The sequence below is a fragment of the Impatiens glandulifera genome, chromosome 3 (genome assembly GCF_907164915.1).
Source record: "Impatiens glandulifera chromosome 3, dImpGla2.1, whole genome shotgun sequence".
NCBI classification, from domain to species: Eukaryota; Viridiplantae; Streptophyta; class Magnoliopsida; order Ericales; family Balsaminaceae; genus Impatiens; species Impatiens glandulifera.
In genome coordinates this window covers 33,352,407-33,376,545 of record NC_061864.1, presented here as the reverse complement: position 1 = coordinate 33,376,545, position 24,139 = coordinate 33,352,407, and the positions used below count along the sequence as shown (strand labels likewise).

The following is a 24,139-nucleotide window of genomic DNA, read 5'->3' as shown; positions in this document are numbered from 1 at the left end:
CATAAGGAGTCCGTTTTTTGCTCCAACTCTCATAAGTTCTTAATGGTGAGGGCTTTGTTCCATTCAACACAATTTTTTATTCTTAGTCTACTTTCTTCTATGGGAGTGCAAACATCCTCCCATTTGACTTTTTTTCCTCCTCTGCCTTGTGTTCCCAAGATGTAGTCTCTCACAAATAAATTTAATTATATCATAAATAAATTTATAATTATATGAATTATAAAATAATAAATATGTTATATCACAAATAAAATAATAAATAATTTAATACAAATTAATTTAAATATCTCATAAAATAACTATGTATATTTATATATATATATATATATATAACATAATTAATCCAAATTAATTAAAATACATCACATATAAAATTATAAATATGTTTTTATATATAATTATAATTAATATAAAATTATATAGATTATAAAATCATTAAAATGTTTTATTTAGTATTAAGAATTACATAAAAACATAAATGATTTTACATAAAAATGTTGATGTTTTTACATGTCATTGTTAATGACTTTACATAAAATTTGTAAAAGCAGTAAAATGAAGCAAGCTTCTTAACAGCATTTCACTTCACTCAGTTTTCTCTTGCTTCACTCCTTTGTCTCTCATGTAATCGGTAGCAAAGGAACTGGACTACTTTAGTGTAGTGATTCATTATTGAGCAAGGAAAAGAAACTATAAATGTCAAACCCAAAAAGGAAATCTTATATAAGTATGGCTCAATTCAGATGATGTTTCAAAAAGAAACTAAAATAGGGTATTGTCAAAAAAACAAACAAATAATAATAATATAGTTCCTTCAACAATAACCATAAATTAAAATGTTCTGAAATACTTGTACTCAGTAGCAATTATAATAATGTCATACTAAAGAGAAAGGTAAAATAAATAGAACCAAGTTTTCTCGGTTGCTTATTCAACAACCACATCAGCACTCGGTGTTTCACAAGTGTTGTCTTCTTCATCTTCTTCTTTGGGGGAACTGTCAGTCTTATTATTATTATTATCGGTAGTTGATAAGAAGACATTACCAAACTCCTTTCTTGCGGATAGCCTCTCGAGCAATTCTAGACAATCGATTGCAGTCACCATTACAGCTATATTAGTCCTACCTCTCCAGCATCCAATGGCTATTGTTGACAATTCAGCAGGTAATGGCTCAGAAGAAGAGTCATTGCTACCTGAAAAAATAAAATAAGCCCTATTAACAACATATATATATATCTTAACTTCATTCCAATTCTTGGCCAGATTGGAATAAGGTTCACTTTGTTTTTCATTCCTTAGGATTTGCAAATTGTCCACATTGGAGATATACTGCATTAATCAATGGATGTTTTCTGGAACACATATCTTGATGAGATTAACTTATTTGGTCACACATATTCATAGTTGGTTGCTTCTCAACTGGATCTGAATCTGATTGTTCCAAAAACATCTACTCTACCATATACAAGAAAAAATTACACTATAATATGGATCATGATTAAATCATTTGTATATCGAATGAAGTAAAAAAATCATACTATACTCTTGAATCTTGATCATGATCCAGATAGAAGGCCAACGAAAAAAATAAATAAAAATCACTTTTGATTTGAACTTTGACGTTATCCCCCACTAATATTGTGATTGCATATAACAATATCCAAAAGGTTCAAAGTTCTTTGAATTATGGCATTTACCTGATATACAAGGGAGTACTAGATTTTTAGTAGCTTTATTGTAAAACCCTTGATTCAAAAGTAAGGCTCTCTACTCTATTGATTCAATCAATACATACCTATGTGTATTTCTAAACTCTATTTTGTATCTTAGTACAGTATTTCATTTAGTATCTTGTATATTTTTCCATAACTTCTTATAAAACACCTCATCTTTCTTATTATTATTACATAAAGATCTCACTGTTAATTAGGACAACAATCTCTAAAATATATATTCATTAATAGCTTAGTTTAAGATTCAAACCACTTTAAGAGTGAGTTATGTTCAATAATAGGGTTAATCATTATTGACACGCACCTTTACCCAGGACAATTACGCAGCAACCCATCAAAAGCTCAGAAGCTGCCTTCCCAAAGTTGGCATCAACAAAATCTCCGAATTTGATAGTTTTATATTGCAATAGATGCTTGAAGTCAATAGGGGATGCATATAATATCTGTTTTGTTATATATGGAAGAAGAAATGGTAATCCTTCAGATGCTATCCTGAATGAACATTGAGACAAGGATCCTTCTGTCGACGACTGTCGTTCCTGGAACCACATAAATAAATAATTCATTATGATACTATGAACAAAGTCAAAATGAGTACATCTATAAGTTCCCACACAGGATAAATAGTCCAGAACATAATCAGATTTCATGCAAGTAGAATCCAATCTTTCTTTATTTTTTTGAATTATGGAGAGCTAGCATGACACCCCACAGTCATGACCCTCCACTTCCATTCAAAGCACTTCCAGTAGGAATTGAACCCGTGACCTTTTTGTCTCTTAGGCCGAGTATTTCCACTGGGCAAGTAGAATCCAATCTATTGGATAGACAAATTCATATTTAACCAAGGATTAATTTACTAAATCAATTAACTAAATTATTCCATGTTCCAAAAGTTTAGTTGTTAAAATTAAGGACAGGATTATGATTCCCAAAAAGTTATTTACTAAGTTGACAAGATTGACAAGTCCAAATTATTCGTGGGTTTGAGTCTTTCTATTTTGATCCAGAAAAATGTTATGTTTGTCAAAAATTATAAAATATAATTTCTTCATCATTAAAAGTATCTCCAAACCAAAGGATACAAAAAAGTACACTATAATGTAGATCATGATCTAAAAAATAATTTGGATCGTGATCTAGAAAATAATTTATATATTAGGGAAGCCTTATATACCACACTATCATTTAGATCATGATCCAAAATTAACATGATCATGATTAAAAAAAAATTATACAAAAAGTTACAGTATAATTTGGATGATGACATAAAATAATTAGAATACCAAACAAAATCAAAATACTACCAATGGTGACAAAATACCAGATTTCAAATAGGCTCAGTAATTTCAAGGACATGCAGAAGACTTACAAACATTTTCAGGCCAACTGAAGCAATTTTAAGTTGTTGTCCTGCTTTGAAATTTAGTTCAAGAATATCCTTCACCCAACTTGAGACGTAATAAACTCTTTTCACGCTGTTGAAATCTATGTTTCTTGAGATAAGGTGACCTTTAAAGGGGAAAGCGTCACTAATACCATAAAACGTCTTTATTGTATCCACAACATCTGGTTTTGTGAAAAATACTACTGGGTCTACACCTCTCCATTTGCCTTGAATCTGCAATTTTCTTTTACCAGTAACCAACTTGGGAGCTGATTCTTTATCAAGGACAGCAGTTTCAACCTGGATTTCTTCTTTTACTTGTGTGGTGGGGTTGATGTCTAATTTAGCTTCATCCACTTTAGTGTCTACATCATCCATATCTACATCAGAAGGAATTTCTACTATTTCTTCTGTGACATTTTCAGAATTTAATTCACAGCCATTGGAATTTTCTTCCGTCACATTTACTGAATCAGTATTGGAATCCGGAATGTCCTGAAGCTTGTCAGGATGATTGGGAGAAGAAGCTGCAGGAAGAAAAGAGAGGAAATTTTCACACAGCCTAAAATGGAGTTTGGACATCGATTAATATCAAATAACATGGTAAAAGTGAATAACACATAATTTGGTCTATCATATATCATCTGCCTAACAAGCAACATGCCCCAAAACCGTTGAATTACAATGCCAACCTCGACACATTGTGAGAACAATGGACTGTTACCAGGGACCTCTTTCACACTTTAAATGCGTCAGAGATCCATGGCCAGGAAATATGTTGGAAGGGAGAGTGTTTTTAGATGAGATAAATATTCTAACCATCTTAAATACTTGATGAGGAATCTAACAAATATCAGGAAATACATAGCACAATAAGTATCTTTCTTCCATAATTTCTTTATAGAATTGATTAGTTTATCAGGCTGTTGTGGTATGCCTTTTTTTCATTTGGACCATGATCTGGAAAAGATTGCATTTGTTATATTTGCCAAAAGTAAGAATTATTTAGAAATTAATTTGGTCATGATCTAGAAAAATAAAAAGATACATACCAAATGAAGCAATTAATCAAACTATGTTATCTAGATCATGATCCAAACAATAATTTGGATGATGATCCGGATAATTCTTATACCAAACAAAATACCTTCACTTTCAATTTTAACTTTGGTGATTTTCCAATGAGATTGTAATTGTAATGGAGATTTGTGAAAAAATACCAGTTTCCAAATAGGTTCATATTCGAAAATATTTTTATCTGGAAAAATTGCAATCACTACATGTGTTACCTTCATCCTCCAAAAAAAATGACAAAGAAATTAGACTTTTTAACCTATATGCAGTTAAATTTTCATGTCTAAGACATAAGACTTCAGTTTCAAACTTATTTGAAACGGCATAGAAATTTGTTCTCTGCCAGAGTATTGTTCCATATAGTTCAACACAAGTTTGTGTTCTCAAGATAACACTTTAGCTAAATTAGTTCAAGTTCTTTCTGTTAATTTGATCAGAGATGTATTTTATTGTTTATAATAAACACTCCTCAAATAAGTGTACAGAATATTTTCAATTGAGATTTTATATAATCGATTCAAAATATAATTTTATATAGTGCCCCTTCAAATAGGAATAACAAAGAATCATGTTACCTGGCAATTGAGATATCTTGTGAAACACCGCAATAAAAAAAGCTCCTGTATTCTGATCATGGGGAACTATTCTCATGCAACGTTCCAAAGGAAAAGAAGAAACCTCCTCATTCATACTATTTGTTGAAGCCTCAAGATTATTAGCCAACTCTGCCCCATTTTCAAAACTTTTTTCATCATTGTTAACATTCTCTTCTCCTACAGAGGACTCATCGTGACCACTTGAATGGAACATGCTTGGAAGGATTGATCCCTGGCGAAACTTACTGACCTCTTTGTGAGAAGCCAACCAAATTCCCTTGTCTTTTATCTGCATCATGATTTCAATGTTAGTGAAAGGCTTCGAGTAGCAAAACATAGGTAAATTTAGCATGCCCTATGTCCAATTTTATGCTTCCCAATTCATTTTTTCTTCAGTAAAAAATTCATGCTGATCGTGATCCCAAAAAATCTACGTTTGTTATGTTTTTCAAAAATCACAATGATTTAAAACTTAATATGTATAATGAACAAAAAAATAGTCTTAGGATCATAATCCAAAAAGTAATATGAACATTAACCAAAAAAAATAAAATTGGATGATGATCTAGAAAATAATTTATATACCAAATGGTAGGCTTTCTGTGCACTAGCACATGTCACAGCAACCACAAACAAATTTATACCACCATTCTTTTTAGAATCATTATATGCAACCATTGCACAAAAATCCAGGAAAGGCCTAGAACTCTGCACATTATTTTTAGTGATTTAAACTACCTACCTATGCCTGAAGCCAGATCAAAGAATGTCTAATTAGGGGTAGACATTTGCTAATTCAACATTTTTATCAATTAACTTTCTTCTTTTTTTTAAATGGTCATGAAGGTTAGAACCCACGACCTTGTGGTCACAAGCCTTGCGCTCTAGCACTGATCTTCAATTAACTTTCTAAAACACAAGATAATAGAGAAAATAACATTGTACTTTGACATGATTAAAACAACATAATATTGACCTTCCATTTCTTAAGCCCTGGCCTGCGAACTAGTTGAGGTAGCTCTTTGGAGACATCAAGGAGTTCAATAGACCCACCACATCTACGCAGAATCTGAAAGAAAGGGAGCATTATTAGGCCATTTTGCTATTGGGACATTAAGCAACTGAGAGAAAGTGCTAAACATATTCACATGAATAATAGAGCATAAATAATGTATATAATAAAACAGTCATGGTAGACACTTAGCAATAGATGAAATAGTAAACTAAAAGATGCACCCATTTTTATACAAGTTCCATCAGCACTAGGTTGTAGTTGAGGAATGGTATGATGTTGAAAATAAATAATGTGCAAACATTCCAAAAAACCTACAGAAATGTATCGTTGCCAAATAAAGTGGCTTTGTTTTAATTATCTAACTAGCCAATGTAGCACCTATTATATCATGCACAAGGACCTTCACCCCGTTAATTATATTTCAAAATAAATTTCACTTTCCAACACGTTAGTAACAGTATTCCCCCTTTTCCCCATATGTCCATCGAAGAAAGAAAAATGCAAAAACAAAAAATGAAATATAAAACTGAAACTATACCACAGTTGCACAGTCAAACAGGATGAAAAAAGCTATGAATTTTAACAGCTGACTAGGCATAAATAAGAAAAAATGACATTTTGCTGAAGAAATATGTGAGTATAATATAGGATTTAGGAAGAGGAGATGAGATGAGAGTTAGATTGACATAGGAGAGAAGATAGACCACAAAGGAATCTAGGAAATGAAATATAGTTTATTATTAAGGCCAGAGCCTTGATCTACCTGTGACGAAAAAACAAATGGACGGGAAGTAAAAAGACGAGATGTCGTATCAGGAATATTGCCATAATTGAAGGAAAGAATGGAAAATTTATGGGACACAATGGAAAATTTTCAGTTCTCAATAAGTGTTGAGTCTACTAGTTACTGAATAAATATCATAGGCCTTACTATATGTTTGCATAATTCAATAGATACATGCAAACTGAAACTACTGCCAAAAGAAACTGATAATTCATTTGAATTCATGGGAAAGAAATTAAATAAACAACTGTTAGGTAAAAGAAAATGAACATTCAAGTCTAAGAAAGAGGTTATGCTATTCACCCTACTAGAGACTACTTTTAATTTTCCCACATTAGTTACCCTGAAAGTAACATGCAAAGACACTAAAGAGGTTGCATATTACTGGTTACAGAATGTATTAAAAACGTTTATCAGGCTATACTGAAGAGGCAAATTATATGGAACATCCACAAAAACAATAACATACTAAGGAGTAAAGAAAATTATTGTACATTCAAAAAAGATAAGAGGAAGACATCAATGTTGATCCAATTTCACTTTCTCATTATAACTATGGATCCAACAGAGCATTTACTAAGAGGCACTTTACCTCAGCTACAACAGCCTCATTTTCAACTGGATTCATCGAGCAAGTTGAGTACACCATCCTTCCACCAACTTTAAGCAAAGAGACACCTGTCATATTAAACCAAAAAAAAATTATATCGAAGAGAAAATAGTTCTCACTTCAACCAGATTACTATTGATAACCTATGTCACGGATACAGATACGGCAAATTTTGAAAATATAGGATACGATATGTTTAGGATACGCATATTATTAAAAAATTATTAAAATATATATATAAAATAATAATTAAAAAATCAAAATATATTCAGAGTTAGTTAATAACTTAATGTGAATCTTAAGTTTATCTTGTTTATCTAAAAAGCACATCAGATAGACAAAGTAAGACGAGGGAGGTTTCAATCAAGAGGAGGAAATATTAGTTTAGGGTTAGTTTTATTTTAAACATTCAAGTCCTCTTAAAAATTTATTTTTTAAAAATTACCAAAACGTATGTATCCAAGCCGTATCCAAACTGTATCGGATTGGTCGACTACATAAAAAGTCAACGATACTTCTTTTGTCGTATCCGATACCCGTTTTTCCGTATCGTATCCGATACTTCAAAACAAAAACAAAAATTGGAGTATCCGTGCTACATAGTTGATAACTTAGCAATCAAAAAATACTAATAGCTTGAGTTTCAACAAAGTACACAAATGGAGCGAATGATCGTACTTCAAGTCAAATTGCGGGAAATGATAAGGGAAAGCCATAATTTTTATCATTTGATGAAATTGTGTATGGAAATTACTGGTATATACTGATATCTGGACAAAACACTTCATTAATATAGCCACAAAAGAAATCCAACAAAATCCGGAAAAAAGGAAAAGCATTTGTGCATTAGTACGTGCACATATTTCAGTATCTTAAAAGTGACTGCTCAGCTCTAATTCAGTTTGGAAGGTTGACTTGAGAAAACTTTATTTTTAATACATAATGAGGAAACAGAGATATCAGTGAAATTTGTCACAGTTTAGTTATGCTAGACTAGTGCACAAGGGATTAATATTTTATTTAATGTTTTATGCTTTATTTTCTTTGATGTCTTTATTTAAAAAAAATTGTGTTAACCCTTCAAACTTTCAACACAAAGGTCTAGAGTTGCCTATGGTTTAGGTTATGTCGATGAACAAACACTATTGGAAGAAATGGGAACTAGACATTTCCCTTGCTTAAGGGATTAATAATTATATGCAGGTTATGCAAGCTTATTTACTAAATTGATAGAGTCTAATCAAGGATAGCATCTAGTCAACGCACTCATGGGCATATTAGACGTGCTAATCATTTTCCCAATTTTGTTAGTGTAAAGCACAAGTGTGTTACAAAAATGGGACATTGGTAGAGTATTTCAGTTTTCTAAGAGATAAATCCCAGACAAGCACAGTCGGGAAAAAACTGAAAACAGTGTCCCGAAACAGGTAGGTAAAGAGGTTGTTGTGGACAGAATAAACCAGACCAAAACAAAATACCTCGCATTGCTATCTGAATCTGTAGACTATGAAGTCCATTGCCATTTCCTGTGTTCCTATAAAACAAACCACCATGTCAAGCTTTGGACAATCCCAAATATTATTACAAACAATAAGGAATATGACTAATACAAAATAGCTACCATTTTCTCCAAATATCAGGAGCCTTGCGAAGAGTACCATCCCCACTACATGGAACGTCGCATAAGACACGATCAAAGAGTATTTGTGTTAAATTTGGAACTGTTCCAACTTCATTACCAGAAGCATTAGCATGATTTTTAGCTAATCGACAGCTGGGGAACTGCTGAGCTTCATGGTTTGTAACTATCAAATTAGCAGTACACATTCTCTTCGTTTGGTGAATAAGAAGATTACATCTCTGGACATCAAGATCATTTGCTATCACCTAAAGAAGGAAATATAGCATAAGTAAAACTCTGATAATGTAAACCCTTCTTTTAAAGGGAATGAAGTAACCATCATTTGAGAGACTAATGTAGCTTGAAGGATAAGATAATGAAGTTGTACCATTCCAGTTGGAAATGATCCCGGTTGAGTTGATTGGTGTAACGTTTCTAGCAATTGGAATGTTTTTGAACCAGGAGCAGCACACACTAGATATATCAAAGGAGGTAATCAAAACTACTGAATGTATCATATGCTAAACAAATATCAAAGTGTCATTGTGATAAATATTCTCCTGTAACAAGAACTTGTTGAACCTAATCAACCAGGAGAGAGGGACCAAAACTTAATGAGTAAGATAAGCATCTGTTGAACACATAATAAAGAAACTATAGTGTCTAAATGCTTTTAGTAATGGTTTTCACTCCTCATTTCAAGACTAGCGTCATTTACCGCTCGACCCTTCAAGCGGTGACACGTGGAAAGCTAAAATCCCTCCTAGGGTTCTCTTCTATGGCTGGGAAGTAATTCATGGTGTTTTGACTACCATTAAGCTTAAAAGAAAGGGATTGTTCTTGGCTAGGAGGTGTTATCTTTGTATCAAGAGCGAAGAGACCATCGACCTCAACCTCCTTCATTGCAACCTATGGGAAAGGGTTTTAGGATTAATGCCTTATGGTGGAAGTGAACGGTTGGGAAGCCTATTGGTTAAGATAAGTGGTCGGAATAAAGTGATGATAACCAATATAGCAGTATAAATAGAACATTATTTGTTAAGAGTAGTTATGAAATGAATTTGTTGAATTCTCTTGTTAGAGAATCTCTTTCTTCTTCCTCATTGTATTCTCCCTAGCAGTTAGGGTTCTATCTTCCTCCATTGATTCAATTGCTCTTAACTTGCTAAGAGCTCTTATCTTATCTTCGATCTCAAATTTTAGTTCTCGTATTCATGCAATTTCAATATTTATACCTAATTCTAGTTCAAGGTATATCAGATGCATGTAGAGATCCTGCTCAGGTGGACCAGAATAGCGTTAATGGAACTTACTATCAAGAACAAAATGATCTGGATGTACATCCAAGAGTAGTGGAGGCACCTGAATCAAAAGTAATCATAAAAATAAAGTTAATATAAGTAATATCCTAGAAATTCTACAGTGAATACTACTACATATAATCTAAGAACCAGAAAATGGCATAGAAGAAGCCCCCACACAAAAGCACAGAAAAGTATAATTGTCTAACCATGCTGACAGCCTCCTGCCTAGTGACATTTCCAACTTCATTTTCTAGCTTCAAGAATTCATGGAACCTGAAATCAATGTCAAGGAAGATAACAAAGACCATTTGATCAGTGAAAGATGCACGAGTGTCAGAGTGTGTTATCAAAGTACTGACATTTACAATATAGATGAACAAGAATTTTCAAATAATTAGTTGTAAAAAAACAACTAACCAACAATAGAGTAACAGTTCGGGTTTATGATAGCAGATGTATTAATGTTTTCATCTCTGGTTTAGGCTATTCAATTCTCATCAATATAAACCCTAGATCTATTACAAAAACGGCTTCACTTATTTAAAAGGTCTTATATTAGAGTATATCTACAACAAATAATGATGATTGTACCTCTCAAGGGTTTTATTCTTTCTGATCTGTGCACGAGAGAAATTAGAATGCCATGCAAGATTATCAGGGTACCAAGGCAATGGTAGGATTCCTTCAACTTCAGTCCCATCATATCCCTAACAAAGAAAAGAAAAGAAATTACAAGACATATGAGAATGATATGATAGAACATGGTATAGAAGTTGTATACTACCTCAGCCTGAAGACATTTCATAAAGTCATCCTCCAATTTTGAACGAATGTCACTTGAAAATTGGCTACTGCAACATTAACAACAAATATCAACATAAATAAAGAAGCTTTGTAATTAATTAGAAGAACTAACTAAATGATGGGTATTTGAAAATGACCTTGAGTTAATTCGAAAAGCAGCTGGCAATGGCCTTCTCAGGATTTCAATGAAAGTTTCCCATTCTTCAGAGGAAACAATCCCTTGTTCCTGCATCAGTAATTGAACAATCAGTAGTTAAATACAACATTTTATGATAATAGAAATCAGTACCTTGTAGTATTCTTCGAAGGGAAGACTCTGAGTGGGTATGGGATCCCAAGAAGGTTTCCTAATGGTAGCGTTGTTGTCGTTGTTTTCAGGTTGGGAGTCGGATTTGTTCCGTTTCCAAACATTCTCTCTGTTGTGACGGAAGTGTTTCCTCTGCGTTCTATACTTCCCTCCGCCCATTGCTTCTTCGTGTTGCGGCGGGCGGTTACTTCTTCCTGCTGCTGCTGCTACAGTCAGTCAATAGCCTAGAGAGAAATGAGGTTTCAAATCAAATCGTTGTTGGATCCCTCCTTATAAATAAGTTAAGCCCAACTAGTATAATCCTATTTATATCTATAACCTATTTTAAATATTAAATTAGTTAAATAGTTACATATAAAAATAATTAAATTAATTTAATAATATTTAAAACTAATATTAAAAAAATACATACAACTATTATCAATATATTAAATTAGATAATTACATAAATAATTATATATTAAATAAATATTAATATTTCTCTTTTTCTTTAATTTGTATATTAGACAATTAATTTATAATTTATTCACCATATATATACACCATCTCATTTTTTCTATTTTTTATTTTATAATTAATTTAAACTTGATCATATTATTTTTTAAATGGTGTTTAAAATTAATCTTATAACATAGAAAATTTGGTGTATCATAATCCAAAAGAAAATTGAATTATAAAAATAAAAAAATGTAAAACATAATATATATATTTATATATATATATATATATATATACTTGTAATTTTATTAAATTTAAAATAATAAATTGGTATTTTGTGGTTTTATTAACAATTTGTTTAATTTTTTTAAACAAGATAAACATTTTAATTTATTATTTTTAATATATTTTTATTTAAATTTAATTATATATATGTCTTATTAAATATATTTATATTCAATAAATTTTTGATATATTAAATCAACAATTTACTTGGATTTGAGTTATTATTATAACTTAAATTATTAAAAAAAAATATTAATTAGTTGTGATTTTAAGGTGAGAGAATTTTATTTTTGGTAAAAAGATCTAAAATTTATTAATATATATTAATAAAATAAAAAAAAATATTTTAATATTTTGTTTAATAAATTAAATAATGTGATGTAAAATAAAATTTTAAGTATAGTTGTTAAATTATAAAAATTAATAAAGTGGAATATCTTCCATCCAAATATTTTCAAAACTAATTTGAATCAAAAACTATTTTCATTTGATCTGACTGTTCAAGGGGTAAGGATCTGTTGTCCCAAAATATGTTCCACTTGCTGTCTCATTCATCAAAACAACATAATTTTGATAAATTAGACAAATAAAAAATTATATATATGAAATAAACCCTAAATCCTAAACTCTAAACCCTAAATTCTAAACCCTAAACCCTAAATCTTAAATCCTAAATTCTAAACCCTAAAAAATTATATACATATGACATTTTATTTTAATATTTAATTTTCTTTTTCCTCTTTCCACACTCTTCTCTCTCCTATGAGACAGCAAGTGGCCCTGTTCAAGAAATGTAAGGTTCAACTGAATAAAATCTCTTAACAAAAAATAAAAGCAAAATAAAAATAGTAATGAAACTTAATAGATTTACACATTGTGCTTTCTATGGACTCAAATAGTGTATGTTTAATAGTATAAGAAAAAAACAAATGGCCATTAGTTGTAAATCTGTAAAAATAAAAAGATTACATTTCTAAGAATTCATCTTTCAAGAGACGAGTAAATAGAATCGGCTTCATTAATTTTGACTTTATAAATAAATGTTACATTGTTTTTTTCGTGAAAAAATGAGAAAAAATAATGCTGGAGTTAGCTGGAAATAAACACTTTAGCTTCTTTTATTTTTTTTCTGAATTTCCATTTCATCATAATTCTTATCGCAAGTTATTTCATAATGAAATTGAATGTCAGGAAACATTGTATTCTCTCCATGAACTTTTGAAATTAATTGGTTTTAGCAAAAAAGAAGGGTTTAAAAAAAACATCCCAAGAGCTAAAAAAATTATCTACTTCTAGATCAAAGACTTTTTAACATTTTTTTATCATTTGGATATCCAAGAAAAAGATATTTGAATTCCCTCTAATATCAGTCTTTCAAAGGGGATTTCCAAATTGAGGATTTTTGTCTATTATTGATAAGATGAGTGGCTATTATAACAACAAAACCCTAGATTTTATTGGAAGTTTTCCCTAAACATCAAAGTTCTAGCAACTATTTCATAATGAATTCAATATCCATCAGCATGCAAGGGAGTCAGCTTTAACCACTCAGACATGCGAAAGTTCCATCCACAAACCCTCGTTGCTTCGGGTGGACATAATAAATCGTCATTTGACTCAAAGATTGTAAAATGATTATTTCATCATTGCATAATGACTATGAGTTGATTACATCAAAATTCATGGAACAGACTGACTGCATGCTCTGCTTTTGCATCTTGCAGCTACATCTATGGACTATGAACTAATCTATCTCCTTTTTTTCTGCCAAAAATGTTTTGAAATAAGTGTTCAAAACAGCTCCATGAATAAATGATATTTCTATGAATGTTTCTTCTTCTTCTTTCCTGATACTTTTTTCTTGAGGTTTTTCCCAGGCCCTCTTCTGAAGACAGCCAAAATCTCAATGCTGCAACAGAGAAAACACATTAAGTAAATAACAATGTCATGAGTCATAACATACATCTTTCCCAAATAAAATAAAAATAAAAATTGCATGAACTTTAACAATATAAGAATATCAACTGATGAAACATATTTTGCCAAGTTTCAAATTTTGGATCAAGCCAAAATATGTACCCATAAGGGCAGGGACGGACCCAGAATTCGGTGGTGGGGTGGGCTTAAAAAAAATCAGGGCAGGCTAAAATAAAAAACGAGAAAATTTTAGATAAAACAGGTAAATAAATGTAAGTTTTACCATTTTTTTAATAATTAAATAAACAAAATAGTGAATTCTGTTGATTTTTTTTTAAAATTAGGGGGTAATGTCAATTTTTTTTCCGGGGTTGGGCTGAAGCTGAAGCCCACCCGAGCCCCTACATAGATCCGTCCATGCTTAAGGGGGGCATGACAGCAGGAGATCGTGCTAGCCACCCGGGAATAAACCCCGATCAAAAAAAAAAAGTCATCTATAGAATTCAGAGAAGCTTTAACTTGAGATGAGAAGAAGAAGAAGACCTAAGCCTGATGAGAAAAACATATCAACCATTCATATTCAAATAATTCCTTCATACAATACTTTTTTGTTTTTGAAAAACACCCCTTCATACAATACATCTACTAAACTTTATAACTAATTATTACTCTATCCCTATATATACTATGCTCCATAAAGCATATGAGAATGCTTAGTCAGAAATCATGATTCATGAAGAACACATAACAAGGAAATGAAGGTTGGTTCAGATCATGAAACTAACTATCAAAACCTAGGGAGATCTACACTGTGTTCTAAGAAATACGGATGATTCTGATATACCTTTTATTAGATTTAGGTATCAACCTTGAACATGAATGAGTGAACTAGAATTTGAGATGAGAAGAGAATTGAGAATTAATGGGGGAAGATAGAATCCTAGATGCTAGGAGAATACAATTGAATGAGAGAGATAGAATCTCCACAAGAATTTCAACTAATTTATTTCTTAACTACAACATAACCACTACTAATATATTTATACTATTCTATTCATAACTAACCGCTACAGCTACTCCAACCATCAGGGAACTAACCCTAACCTATTCCCCTTGTAACAGATTCCTTTGAATTTAGGATAAGAAAAATGGCAATCCCAGTATCCATGTTTATGGAGCTAATTACTAAATTCTAATCAGATGGTTATCCCAGTATCCATTTAGAAACACATTCTCTTACATATCCAAGGAGATTGTTTGAGTTGGTTTTGGATTATAATCTATTTTTTAAAAGGAGGTTTTGGATTATAATGCTAAGAAATTATGTTGTTAAAAAGTTGATAAGTGTTTTTAGGCCATTAAGTTAAAGTAACATTATTTGATAAAAGTGATTTTGTTACACAAGAAAACTAGCCCTATTGCATAAAAAAACTGGTATGATATTGCAATGTCTCAAAAGATGAACCACAAAAAAGCCATACCTTTGCGTGCCTGGGAAGAAATTGAAACCATGAGCTTTGTGCAAATGCCATGATTTACTAGAGAGCAATGATATACAATCCTACCAATCAATGAAACAATCAATTAGATGCATAGATGAATATTGTTAATTTTTTCAATATTTGGAATTCCATTCATATCTTCTTCAACTGATAGGCCATCTATTAGCCAGTATGACACTAAAAATCTAATGACGGTAAAGCATACCTTTTTAAAACTTTCCCATCCACAGCTTATGTAGATAAGAGTTTGAGGTGATGAATGGCTTTCCTCCTCGGTAACTTTTCTTTGAATATGAACTTCTGCATCTTTCGCACGTAGAACCCAAGGTCTCTTTTCCTCTTTGTCAGAACTGAAGAGACACAAAAAAAAAAAAGTAAGTGCAAAATCCTGGACAATGCAGTTCTTTGAAATGTTAAAGACTCCATGCACCCTGTCTGGATTTCCATTCAACACCTTGGCCCAATAATCAATTCAATAAGTCATGGCTGTAGGGTTCGTGCTTCCTCCAGGGATTAAACCCTGGATTAAAATAACAAGAGTACAAAATCAATTGGAAACCAACTAAACTACCTCCTAGAGGACTTGGATCCAAAGTCTAGTGATACGAGATCTTGCAAAGCATTGACAAGGGATGGATCCAGTCCTTTCCTTGGAGGATCAACCACAATAACTTCCGAGCCTGTCAGCCAAGAAGAAGGGTCCTGGGAAAAGTGCAAGTGATTCTGAAGATTAGCTTTTAGAGCATTGTGTGTGCACTTTCAAAGAAAGAATACTTCAATAAAGTTATTTAGTGTGCAAAAATAAAATAAACATTGAAACTATAACTATACACCTTAAAGAATTTCACGCATAGATAAAAGAAGCAAGGAAGAGATGAAGAAAAATTTCTCCATATTTCTCATAAGAATGTAAGTTGTACAAGGGAGTTATTTATTTACATCTTGGGGTATTCTAGAAAGCTAAACTATTTACAATTAATGTATTTACAGAAAATATTTACTGCTAGACAAATTTGTTGGCCAGCAGCTGGTTGTTTGGAACCATTTGTTGGCCTATTTTATTAGATTCCTTTAAAGTTGTTATATGACCAGGCATAAGTTTTTTATGGCTAAACTCTTTAGGCGGAGCAGCCTCTGCTCATTCATTATGAAATGAAAGGTGTGGAATCTGTATTCTCCCCTCTATCAATCTATGGTCTTACCTATTTCTCTGGATTCATCCACTCTATCTTTCTGTTAAATCTTCATTCTATGTTTTCTCATCTCCACCCCTTAATCTTACTTGTTACAGAATTACAAAGTAATCATCAACATAAACTTGGAGGAAACACTAACAGTTGAAGCATCGCCAAGGTGCCAACTGATGTTGCAGTCTACCGATTTTGATAAGCGTTCTGCAGTCTTCTCAAAAGATTGTTTGGATTCTTTGTTAACCTCAACACATTTGACCGACCTGCAAAAATATGAATGTTTGATCTAGGACTTTGGGCTTAAAGAATTAAGTAAAAATTGTAAAATTATTTGGGAGAAGGAAACTTCATACCTGCATTTCCGGGTGGCTGCCAGCGACAACCCAATCACACCAGCTCCTGCATAGAGGTCAACAACTGATGTGCCCAAAGGCACATACTTCTGTAGTCTCCGTAGCAAGGAATCAAATGCCTGTAGAAAGGAATGAAACCATGGTTATTTCAAGTACACAAGCTGGTGACATTATTTAGCATTGTTATAAAAAGAATATCAATATTAAAATATTTCCTATGTTGAGGTAGATGATGGAATATGGGAATGAATATACCATGGAAAAAAATAAAGTCAAATAGCTGAAGCTCCAAAAATTGAGTATATCTAGGGAAAATTTCATGCAAAGCAAGTAAATTTTAAAATTGTCCTTGTATAATTGGATAATATATTATTTGGTAGACTTGCGTGTACTTCAATAAAATTTATGTCAAAACTAAAACATTGCATTAGATAATAAGAAAATTATTTGAAGTGCAATGAACGAGTACAGAATAGATCTTTGCTCTCTATTTGGTGTATCTTTTAGTGGAAGAAAGGAGGAGGAACTAGAGTGGCTCAACAGGGATTTCTTATTTGAAATAGAAATGTTAAGGCTTTGAAGAAGAAATCAAAATCTATGTAAATAGAAATAATACATTTGCCAAAAACATATCAAAATTAACTAATGAATATAGAGACATATTGGAAATTAATTTTTTTATTCACTTCAGAAAGTATCCAATAGCTTTCTGTAAGGATAAAAACATGTCTTAGGTATAACTATGCATACATATACAGATAAAAGCTAAAGTACCCGTGTATTTGCTTGGCCAAAGGATGATGGAGCCAATGAGACATCAATACCACCAACATGTTCCCAAAAATCTCTTTCACCAACAAGATACCTCCATCTGTTCCCAAAAATTATCTGTGGCCCAAAAACATTTCTAATCTCAAATACAATATCAGACAATGGAGGAATTGCAGAAGAACAAGACTGATAACTCATTTATATGCAGACACCATCACAAAGGACCAGAAAAAAAGCCTGGTGAATAGAAAGAGAAGTTTCTAGCAGGCTTCACATCACAAACATTATCTTGGCAGGGCGTTTGTGCATTTAGCAATAGCCAACAGGTAAATATTGTAAGCTGGTTTTGTGTAGACAAGATTTTACTCACATTGTTGGTTGATGTTTGAAAATTTGCCCAAACTGAATGAATTAGGTGGACATCCTTCCTCGGACCACCATTTCTCCACAAGAACTGCAGGTATGTATTGCATGGTTTGAATAATTATTGGCTACAATTTATATATATATAATAACTTATTTTTTTAGACCAGGTTTTTTTTCCTAATAGATGAGACTAGCACATAACTATTGGCTTACAATATTAATTAGAGAAAAGCATGAAAGAGAGGTATACATTTGTTAAATCACTTATTTTTTCTGAACCAGGCGATTTCTCATCCCTTGAATTCCACACCAATGAAATCTGTACTTTGCCTATATTTAAACATGAACAAGCAAGGATGCCATCATTAGTCAATCTTAGAAATACTGAAACAGTGTCTAAGGAGAAGACAATAGTTATAGAACAGATAGACACCGTTTCTATATCTCTCAGCAGCAGGAAGGGATGTATTGTATGTGGATACGGCCATCTGCATGCACATGGAACCACCATCCATTAAACAGACAAAAAAACAAGGAAAAGGGTAGATCATACCGTACTAAATATGAACTATAACGACTTTTAGTAAATCTAATTCAGTTTGATCATTCAGAAGTTAACAAATAATAACAGTACCCAATATCCCCGTTCTAAAAACATTATGTTAAGTGTAAGCTGTATTTAATGCGTTATTCACCTGAACATAACGCAGGTGCCCTGTTCCTTTATCTTCATCGTATGGTTCAATATTCAGCTCAGAGATACCTGCAAGTCCAAACAGCTAAAGCATCAGAGAATACGTGCATTCAAATGTAGTAAGACTTCTTAGACATCGGAGTATATACCTTGCTTCAGGAGTTGGACAGCTGCATTGATATTCGGATGGTGAGCTGCACAGCCAACGAAATTTTAGAACTTTGAAATATTCTCAATACAGTTGTTACAGATAATATTCTACAACAAAAATGAACTGATTTCCGGACCTTTGCAATCAGGAATGTCGACCACATTATGTGTACCCTCTTCATACAGTCCAATCAGAGGATTATCAGATGATCCGCGAATGGCAAGCTTAGCACGACACCTCCATCCCCACTATAAGGAATTGGAATCTATTATTAACACTCAAATGTTCGAAACCAAACAATTTCAAGTATCATAATTGAAGGAAAACTGAGGAACGTGTTTGTTAGGTCAAAGAACATACAAGTCTGCAACTATCAAAGCTGAAGTCAGAGAGGCCGAATTGTCGGAAGAAGTCGACTGCGTCGTCAATAACCAGGGGGCGATGAAGATTATACTCTTGAGTACAGCCAGAACAGCTGAAAAGTAACAATGCTATAAAATAATAGTAAGGAGCGAAGAGGAAGCAAGTAGTAAGACTGAGACAAGAGTTCTTACGACTCGAAATGAGAACACAGGAGGGAACAGGTGGTTGAGGAAGAGGAACTGGGGTTCGTCGGCAACGAAATCCGCGGTGCTGTTAGCGGAGAAGCACGCACGGAAGCAGGTGTAGCTTGACAAGTGACGAGAGAGAGTGAAGGTAGCGCCGGGAGCAGCCAAAGGGCCATCCGTTGAGCAGACGACCGGCGAGTGAGTGTTCCGGCTACAACTCCGGTGGCGGGAAGCGATTACTGGATGATGATAAAACTGAAAACACGGATTGAGTCCTGCAGGTTATGGATGAGATATTCAATTTTACTTCAAGAGATATTCAATTTTACTTCAAGACTCCAAAAACACTTTAATTTGCACCATAAATTAAAACAAATCTATTTAGTAAAATAAATAGATTAAACAAATCTCCAATTAGCCATATATATCATTAATATTTTAAAGAAAATTGGGAGAGGAATGAATAAGAAAATGATTTAAAAAAAAAAACATGAAAGGAGAAAAAAGAAAAAAATTATTTTATTTTATTAATCAATTAAATTATGATAACAACCCTCCTTCACTCTTCTCTCACGTTTTCACAATAACTTAAAAAAAAAATCAAAAGTCACATACATTCATTTCTAATTATGAAACATTTTTGTGACTAAAATTTATTTTTTGTCAACCGAAGAACAAGATATCTCAATATCATTTCCTTTTAAATTAGAGTGTTAAAATATAACTAAAATTGAGACATTTCTCTTTCATAAACCTATTTCTTTTTTAATTGACGTGTTAAGCGATTCAGAATCGAAATACACATTCAAACCATTTACGTTGGTGAAATGAATTCCAAAATATAAGTTTATAGTTTGGTTTGAACGGTTTAAAGATTGTTTTAATTGATTCATCGATTTAATTCATTAACAAATATCAATAACAACATGTATTGTTATGTACATGAATATATAACAATATTATAAATAAAGTTCACAATTCATTCAATAATATATATGAATAATGTTATTAGTTAGGTGCACTAATATACTTTATTTAAAAATATATATATAATGGTTATATTGTTTTTTATATAAATAATGTAATAATTAAAGATCTAGTAAATAAAAATAATTATTATTTTCTAAAACACAATAAAATTATACTAAGAATTTATTTTTGGACTAAACATTACACTAACCATTAACAATTTTGAAAGTAAGTTTGTCTACATAATATTTTTAATAATATATTAATAAGTATTTATGTTTATGAGATGCTCTATTATTATTTTTAGTTTAAAGGTTATATTTTCCCCCAAAAAACACCATAGTTATAATACATTGTTCATTACTATTTCGATTATCGCTCCGTCTTATTTAAACATTTCATTGGTGTAAGCGGTTTAATTGGTGTTAAACCGACAAACCGATTTATTGTGATTAATTTGGTAAAATATCCCATGAACTCAGTTTATTCGGTTTGATTTGAACGGTTTCGATTCGATTCGAAGAGTTTGAAATATTTTGACATTCCTTATTAATTTATTTATATATATAAGTTCTATTTCAAATAATACAACTTTTATTATTCAATGTCATTCAAAATATATATTTAGATAAATTCAATCTCTTTTAAATAGGAGAAATATTAAAATTACCTCTCAACATTGCACTTTATATTATACCCTCAAAATCAAAAATGTTTAAGGAGTTTGTTTGATTTGGATTTTTTTTTTAAATCAATCTATATATATTAATGATTATTATTATATTTTCGGGTTCTCGCACCATATTTTTCACTAAGTTGTTTCACTAAGTTGGGTCGTTGATTTTGGGTTACCGCCTCAAAACTTAGAGTGACAATTAATATAAGATTAAAATATATATAAATGTAAATTTTGAACTTAGAACCATTATATGTCAACATTAGCCAACTCATTTAGTTAACTTTTATAATTCAAATTCAATCAAATATTTGAATCTTTGACATTTTATTTTTTTATGTTAAAAGATGAGTTTTTTTAAATGTAAATTAGTGCTTTATTTTGAATAATTAATCATATAAATTGTATATTCATATAAAAATTATAAATAAATTAACAATCTAAAATATCTAATTTATTAAACTATTTATTATACATAATATTATAAAGATAAATGTCAGATCAAGTGGAGGGATTTGTGTGATTCTTAAAATAAGGTCGTAAGATAATTATTGAAAGATCAAATAGGCAATAAGAGATAATGGTAGTTAAATGAACGAAGATAGTTGGTTTGCCGAAACGATAGTAAAAAGACGGTAATGATGATGCGGTTAAATGCAAAATGCTCAAAATGGAATCACAAAATTAATAATAAAATTTCGATTGTGGTATAATAATATATGTGGTGGTTAAATATGTGAATGAAATGATTGAGAGTAAGAATATAAATTTGAAACTACACTGCAATAACCAACCTGAAATGTCCAATTTTGAACAATTTTCTCCTAGTTTGACCAGTAGTTGATCGGGGATGGGACAGGGATATTTGTGTTTTCCGCCCCCAATCTATTCCGATTCTATCCCAAACACTATGAATACAATTAAATATATAAAATTATCAATATATTTATTTATTTATTACATTTTATAAGAAATTTAAGTTTATTTTTGTATGATAATATAAATTTTCAATATATTACAATATATATTATATAATATATTACAATATATATTATATTAAAAAATAATTTCTGCCTTGAACTGTCCTTTTATAGAAAACACACAAAGTTGCAATTCTGGCTAATTTAACGATCAGGGATTTTCTAACTTCCCTAAAGTGAAGAATCGACAAACCAATTTCTTTCTCTTCTCTGGGATTGACTCTGAAAGAGTGACTTGTTATACCATGAACAAAGAAATATAGATAAGGCTTTCATGGCTTCTTTCTTTCGCCTACTCGATGCATTGCTTGAGCACTACACTAGTAAAAAAACCATTAATAGTAACCAAAAATAGTAACCGTTTGTTCAGCGGTTGATATTAAAGGGGTAATACCAACCGTTTTAAAAATCGTTAATATAAAGGGGTCAATATCAATCGCTCTTAAAAACGGTTGATATTAACTCATCTATATTAACGGAATTTTAAAACGGTTGATATTGACTCCACTCTATATCAACAGTTTCAAAAACCGTTGATATAAAAGGGGTCAATATCAACCGCTCTTAAAACGGTTGATATTAATTCATCTATATTAAAGGAAATTTAAAATGGTTGATATTGACCCACTCTAAATTAACAGTTTTAAAAACCGTTGATATTAACCACATTTATATCAACCACTTTAAAAAACCGTTGATATTGACCAAATCTATATCAACCATTTTAAAATTCGTTGATATAAAAGAGGAAATATCAACAGGTATTATAAGACTTATTCTGATATATATTTTGTTATATTATATTTTATTATTACAGCAAGATGTTTGAATAAATTTTATTTTTAGTAAAATAGAAATTATTCAATATTTTTATTAAAAGTTGTTATGAGAATTTATTTGTAGTTTTTGAGTTATTTTTATTTATTTAATATGAGGAATAAAAGTGAGATAAGATAAAAAAAAAATATACACGAAGGAATATTTTTTTTAGGGAAAGTATAAATAAAAATATTAACAAAATTTAGTGTTTATGAAAAATATAAATATTAATAAATTTTAATATTTAATAAGAATAAAAAAATACTATTAAAAAGAAGAAATTAAAATTTAAGATTTAAAGAAAAAACTTAATAAGTGGAGAGATTAGAGAAACTAGGAAAGATATATAATCATATATTTTTATTAAATTTAAAATATAATTAATAATTATTTATATAAATATATATGAATTTATTAATAATTAATTATATGAATTATATATATATAATATAAATATTAAATAATAATAATAAGTAAAAAAATTAAAATTTTATGATAATATATTTTAAATTTAAAAACATAATATAATTTCATATTTTATGTAATAAAATATATATATATATATATATAATTTAATTTGAAATATTTATATTTATTTAATAAAATATACATATAAAATATTTAAAATTAAAATTTTTTATATAAATTAATTTGATTTGTTATTTAATAGAGTAAATATATATAATATTATCATTTTAAAAATAGTTGATATTAAATATTTTTTTAATATTTTGAATTTAATAATTTATATTTATATATAATATTTAATAGTTAATATATATATATATATATATATATAAATATAATATTTAAGTAATTAAATTTGTTAAATATAGTATATATATATATATAATTAAAATAAATAAATAAAATATCATTAAAATCGTGGATTGTTATACAAAATAATTAATTAATTAATTCTCCATTATCTATAACTTCTCCTTAACTTTGATAACTTCTTCTCTCTTCAATCACCTCTCTTCCCACAACCTTTATTTTTATGACCTCGATTACTTATTTTCTCCTCAATCTCTCTCTCATCCCTCAACCCTCAATCCTATGCTCTCAAATCCCAGCGACAACTCTCATCTTTCAAATCAATGCTCTTAATTCCTTTCTCATTTGCCTTATAGGTAAAATTATTATTGTATAATCAGGTTTTTGAGATACACTAAGAAGTTGTTAAATAGATTAAACAGATTCCTCCAACAATGTTTATATTATTAACTTTAATTTTAATTA

General features: G+C 30.6%; 2 protein-coding genes across 2 annotated transcripts; both read right to left on the bottom strand.

The window, feature by feature from the left end:
• Positions 1-679: 679 nt before the first annotated feature.
• On the bottom strand, positions 680-11,469 carry LOC124932723 (RNA cytosine-C(5)-methyltransferase NSUN2). The gene is made up of 15 exons (XM_047473392.1): positions 11,221-11,469; positions 11,069-11,157; positions 10,912-10,978; positions 10,719-10,834; positions 10,334-10,400; positions 10,137-10,185; positions 9,212-9,297; positions 8,824-9,089; positions 8,681-8,736; positions 7,185-7,270; positions 5,770-5,862; positions 4,773-5,082; positions 3,109-3,650; positions 2,041-2,275; positions 680-1,196 (listed from the first exon to the last, which is right to left on the bottom strand). Exons 1-15 carry the CDS (start codon positions 11,395-11,397, stop codon positions 928-930), a joined length of 2,508 nt encoding a protein of 835 aa, XP_047329348.1. The 5' UTR covers positions 11,398-11,469; the 3' UTR covers positions 680-927.
• A 2,084-nt stretch (positions 11,470-13,553) lies between these two features.
• LOC124932724 (uncharacterized RNA methyltransferase pc1998) lies at positions 13,554-19,748 on the bottom strand. The gene is made up of 15 exons (XM_047473393.1): positions 19,460-19,748; positions 19,266-19,380; positions 19,042-19,153; positions 18,904-18,948; positions 18,756-18,823; positions 18,494-18,548; positions 18,311-18,390; positions 18,065-18,148; positions 17,698-17,811; positions 16,924-17,042; positions 16,716-16,833; positions 15,952-16,082; positions 15,586-15,730; positions 15,360-15,439; positions 13,554-13,870 (listed from the first exon to the last, which is right to left on the bottom strand). Exons 1-15 carry the CDS (start codon positions 19,627-19,629, stop codon positions 13,783-13,785), a joined length of 1,524 nt encoding a protein of 507 aa, XP_047329349.1. The 5' UTR covers positions 19,630-19,748; the 3' UTR covers positions 13,554-13,782.
• Positions 19,749-24,139: the final 4,391 nt, after the last annotated feature.